This window comes from Magallana gigas, chromosome 6, assembly GCF_963853765.1.
Source record: "Magallana gigas chromosome 6, xbMagGiga1.1, whole genome shotgun sequence".
Taxonomy (NCBI): Eukaryota; Metazoa; Mollusca; class Bivalvia; order Ostreida; family Ostreidae; genus Magallana; species Magallana gigas.
In genome coordinates, this window is record NC_088858.1 from 24991380 (window position 1) to 24997379 (window position 6000).

The following is a 6000-nucleotide window of genomic DNA, read 5'->3' on the forward strand; positions in this document are numbered from 1 at the left end:
TTGGGATACAAAATTAATTAATTTACGCGATGTTTGCAAGAGCCTCGTCGTCGCGAATATTTTCCCCCGTAAACCAGTCCTTGTGATATGCTTATATAACAGCACGGGTTTGAATTAGGCGTAGTACCGAAAATTAGTTGTCGCAAACCAGTTTGTATTCAGGAATGTTGTCTAAAAGTCTTCGTGAATAAAATATGGTTTACAATAATGGGTCATCTCTCCACATTTTGGTGTAATGAAATCAGTCGTTTTCTGTTAGACATTATTTAGACTATTATAAAAATACGGAGCACAGACCCATTCAATAAAAGAAAAAGCCTTGAAGTTCTTAAACATACACTTATATGCAGACGCCAAATTAAATCAAAATACTCCAAGTACTGTATTGAACATATATTATGGTCGCAAATCGATGTTATGTGAAATACACATTATTTTGAGTGATTTTTAAAACAAAATATCAGATTTGTTGACATTTTAATTTTACAGATTTTTTTTTAATTTGTCCTGATAAAGACATTTTAGACGCCTTATTCACTCATCTTCTTTTTCCCACGAAATAATTAAAAAAGAATTCAATGTATTCTAAAAAGATTTTAAAATAGTTTCAAATTGATCGTCGAAAATCATACTTTGGCTAGTAAGTAACTATTCTAGACGGAGTAAATGAATTTTGTACAGGAAGCATCCTACTGATTAAGATATTTTTTGTCTATTTTAATCTTATCAAATATTTTCATTCACCCTCTTTTGTTGAGGTGTTTGAGGTAATTGTTGTGACTCAAACCGTAGTCATTCTGGGTGGTCTTTGTGTACGGGATGAACCTCAGACATGTCCAGTACTCGTAGTGGTTGTGTGCGCGAATTCGACTGAGCTGCATTTTTTCGTCTTGAAAATTTTGAATGGAAAGATCGTGTATACTAATTGTGTCAATATAAATTCACTGCATACAAGTAAATATTATAAGGAGTTGGGAAAATGCATAATCTTTTTTTAAAATAAACGATTCGAACTCAAGGGGCAATTGACAGAAATACTTCTAATAAGACACTACAATGTAAAAAGACACTACATACCAGACATTGATTCCACATCAAATAAGAAAGGCACGATCCCTTTATCCCACACACCGGGATTCCAGATGGCAAACCGTTTAGATCTTCCATTCATTCTTTTTTCGTTTTGATAAATCTTCAAGATAAATACATTTAACAAAATAAATATTTTCTATTTTATTTTTGCTTAAAATTTCACGCCGTCTATCATATTTGAGTTAGATTCATTGATCCCTGTCTCTTTACAATTATGATAGAAATGATGATAGAAATGTGCGAGCATATTTTTTAATACCTTTACCTTTGAATGCTTTTTATGAGGCGCAGTTTTAATAGTTATTGCCATTTAATGATTTTAGTTAACTATTCAATTCACATAGATAATATATATATATATTACAATAGATGGTATTACATGTAACACTATAGGTAATATCACCTGTTTTCATTGATATCTTTTCTTTTTTTTAAAGAATAATTGCCCTTTTTAACATTTATACTAAAAAATACGATTACAAATTACAGACAGTGGGAGAACCTAGCATAACTGAAGTGAGAGCGTGTTTTTATACACAAACATTTACTATTTACTTTTTTCAATAAAAAATGTTACATGTAATTTTAGATTTATTTGGCTTCTTTCGTGAATATTATTTCAAACAAAAGCAAGTTTTTTCTTTGCACATATTATGCTTTGATGCACCTCACAATCAACATCCGGTTTCGGAACGTCTTCCGGTTTTCGGCCATGTTTGATAGCCATCTCTATTTGGTGATAGTACTCCTTGCATTCCTCTTCCTGATCTTGAATTACGGCCTCTGTGTTATCAGTATGGGCATTCTTTATCTGTTAAAAATAACGCAAAATTTTCACTCCGATCATTCATGCATAATCCAGTAAAGAGAAATCTTGGGTGTATCACATCACATATATTTCCACTCACGTGATCTTTTCTGTATTTGTCGTGGACAGCCTTAGAGTCGCCCTTTTTCCCCAACACCTTGTAATCATGAGCATTATCCACATCCCCTTCGTTGTCGTTCTAGGTTTGAACAAAAAAATTTACTGAGTAAGCAATGTATGCATGCTGATATCTAAAAGTGATTTGTTGTTTTTTCTTTGCATTCCATGTATCAATAAGGTTCGTAAAAGCCATTGTTTAATTGATATTGGCATCGATTATAAAATACAAAATGAGGTGAATAATAAAATTAAAATAAAAAAAGAAAACATGATTTTGAGCAAAGAATTAGTTCATTTTCTTTTTTACAGATTGATGAAAATTGTAGATTAGAACAATATTTGAAAACTAGGATTTGCTCATTTATTTTACTGGTTTTAAATTTCTTATGACACAATAAGTGAATTACACACACACATACGAATACAATGAATACAATGCCCCACTAAAGGAGGCCGATTTGGGGTTTTTTTGGCGGAAAAACTACAAAAGCAAAACTCTTCATTTTTTAACCATATGTCATTTAAACAAATTCTAGTTTCTTTGCAAAGTTTCAAGAAAATCGACCGTCTGGTTCTTTTTAGGGACCATCGCAAAATAGAGATACAATTACTATAGAATATATAGAAAGCTGTCATTTTCCGCACTTCGAAGCAGATTTTTAAAAAATACTAACGTAGGTTTTTTTTCTCAAATTGTTGTATATGCTTGGTAATATCATTTTCTACCTAATATGTAAAAAATTCTAAATTCTACCGCCTTATTTTTAGTGGGGGCCATCTCAAAATATTAAAATGCACCAAATTTTACTATAAATTTGGAGCATTACGAATGAAGATTGGTAGAATGGATTTTTTCCAAAAATAAGAAAAATGTTCCCAAAGACAGCATAATTCTATAATTAAAATTTCAACGGTGTACAATTTTTACTTTTTCTTTTATGTTTTTTCTTATAGCGTACCCCTACAGAGCTTCATTTCTATCACTGCGCCATAAAAGCGCAATGACAAGGCTTCCCTACCGCACAACGGAAATATCGTTTAAAAAAAAAAAAAATTCTTAAAAATCTAAATATTTTTATCTGTATTTTGTTTATTGTGTTCAATTTTATCCATGACATCGTAAAAATTTCATAAGAATATTAATCCATTGTATTATACTAGAATGTGCAAAAAACATGCGCAATGAAAACTTAAGTCGGCCTCCTTAATATATACAATAATGTCAGGTATATAAAAAGATTGCTGGAAAGATTGATTATATACTAACTAACTGCTACATGTTGTATTCAAGAATAATTTTATGATCACAAAAAATCATAGATTTTACAGAATTCAATGTAAGAGATGTTTTGTTCTATGTTTTACTCATGAAAATAAGTAATTTATGTGGAGAAAATGATAAATTCATGAAGAATATTATGCGTGGTACAAGTATATCTCAACTAGTACAATATTAATCATGTATGCTTTTTATTCAATATTTGAATTAAACAAATTAGTCACGACTTGATTTGTCAACAACTTGTATTAATCAAAAGAATGTTAAATGGCATTTCAAGGCGTGGAAAAACATAATTTATTAAAACTTTTTACATAGAAAGTAAAATATTTCATAAATATAAAGTTTGCTCATTCAAATTGGCTTACATCATCCAATTTACAAAAAAAAACATTTATCTAAATGGATTGTTAACATAATTTTCGAAATATTGGTGTTAAATTTCGTTGTCATTAAGCATCCATTTATCGTAATGACGTTGACATTTTGTCTCTTTTTTATTCATAGAAGAATTGAGCAAACATGGCAAAATCACATCACTCTGCAATTAAATGAGGCCAAAACTAATTTTGATATATACTCATTACCAAATGTATATTAGATCAAGGGCTATTTGATTACTTACGCCAAGGTCATCGTCAGTAGCATTTTTACAGTGTGCTTCAGGGTCACGCTTCACCGAAATTCTTCCACTAAACTGCAGAATTTTCTGTAATAATTGACAAAAGACAAAATAAAAATCAAATAAAAATCAATTGACTCCCCCCTCCCCTCCATTCCCTTCACAAAAAATCTAAAATATAAAAATGATATCCTGAAACATATGAAAACGACCCTTTTTAATAAAATGAATTATAGAAAATATACCATGGTTTTGATAATTAAAACAAGAGTAAAGTAATTATGACAACCCAATTAGGATTGATAGATTGAGTCGTATTTCATTTTAATGATTGACATATTAACGAATGTTTGGTACACCCTGAAAAAGTTATTTCATGGTTTCTGTTTCTATCGTTTCAATGAATAAAATGAATAGAATGGATGATTTGAACATATTTAATTGTATACATATATATAATATACATACATATATGGGTTGGCCTTTTTACAATGAACGATATGTAAATGGGGGAATTAAGGCAAAATGCTACATCAAATTTTATGTTTGGTTTGGTGTATCGTTTTGTTGTTCACAGAATGATACATGTATACATGTGTACCCTTACTTATTTTAATACAGAACTCGAGTTAGCGCGCGGGCTATGTAATTTATTTCTGCAAATGATCGCTATCTCAATAGCCCACATTTCTCATGATGAATGAAACAATTTTATTTTTCATCTTTCCTTTAAAACATTATTGAATTGATCATAAAGACCAAGAAAATAGCCCATTCTTCTTTGTCTTTATAGGAACTTGACATCATTTTGTACAGTTTGAGATTTTTAAAATTTGCAGGAAGTTTCGATCGAACGATAAACTGGTTAGAGCTGGATCGTAAATATATCAGTCATGTCAGTTTCGATAGAGTTATAAACCACAATATGTATTTTTTAAAAAAGAAATACTTTTATCTTATTAGCTGAATTTTTCATTTTATTTCAAAAAAGGACATTTTTAAAAACTGAAGTAAAAGATAACTATTTAATTAGCATTCATCATAACATCATGTGATAATGATACCCATTTATCATGTTTAATCTAACGAATTCAACTGCAACAAACAGGTGTAAATCATCCTACCTTGTGATGACGAACATGGTTTCTTTCTATCAGCGCCTGTAGAACATTTCTCAAAATCGACTCTTCTATTTCACTTTTGTGTAACTTGCTGCTGTTCTGGGCCAAGTTTGAATACGCAACCCCAAATATGAGCAGGAAGCAGAGAGCGACCCAGTTGTGCAACAGCATCTCTCGACAGTTCTATATGAATATGTAGTCCGCGTCTTTTTGAAACATGCTCTATTTATACAGAGATATCATGAACCAGTTGAGCCTGAACATCACCAACCAACAATACCAACATACAGATAAGGTACATATTTGACAGATCTTAATGTCATGGTTCATTACGCATGAGATAATTGAAAATTTAATTCTAATTAAAAGGCCATATATCGTTCAGAAATATCTTTATAACACCATGAACTAGAACGTTCACACATAAATGTACATCATTAGAAAGAAAATAAGATCTACTGTAACAACAATAGCTTTAGAGAGGTCGTTAAAATATATACTCCAATTTGAGACATGTATATATTATGTTGAATACATGTTTAAAAGTACAAGTGCAAGGGATATTTTTGCATGGGGTAACGATTGATTAATTAAGGTGAAATAACACATCATCACAAAATCGAAACGACATTTCGTTTTATTAAAAGGATTTTATTGCCTGCACCATTTTAATTACTCCATAGCCAAGTGGATAAAGTGTCGGACTTGTGATCTGTACATCCCGAGTTCGAACCCCTGTATGGGCTTTTGTTATTACTTACTGAAATAATTATTTTATATATTCATTTTTAGCCCCAAATTGCAAATTTTTCGCTTATTTGACATATGTACAGTTTATTTATCATTATATCTTTCATTATCAAATAATGCCCTGTTAATTTGAATGACTTTTTCCAGATGTGTTATTCCACCTTTATTGACGATTTTAATACATACGCAAACACACAAAACGCACGGA

General features: G+C 30.6%; 1 protein-coding gene across 1 annotated transcript in view; it reads right to left on the minus strand.

Moving 5' to 3' along the window:
- Positions 1 to 5241, minus strand: part of LOC105337195 (uncharacterized) — a 28012-nt gene extending 22771 nt beyond the window's left edge. The window contains exons 1-6 of the mRNA XM_066087692.1: positions 5046 to 5241; positions 3925 to 4008; positions 2001 to 2099; positions 1760 to 1903; positions 1078 to 1192; positions 745 to 889 (exon numbers count right to left, since the gene is read on the minus strand). Coding sequence (XP_065943764.1) covers positions 745 to 889; positions 1078 to 1192; positions 1760 to 1903; positions 2001 to 2099; positions 3925 to 4008; positions 5046 to 5213 — 755 coding nt within the window. The 5' untranslated portion in view covers positions 5214 to 5241. The remainder of the gene's footprint in view (positions 1 to 744; positions 890 to 1077; positions 1193 to 1759; positions 1904 to 2000; positions 2100 to 3924; positions 4009 to 5045) is intronic.
- Positions 5242 to 6000: the final 759 nt, after the last annotated feature.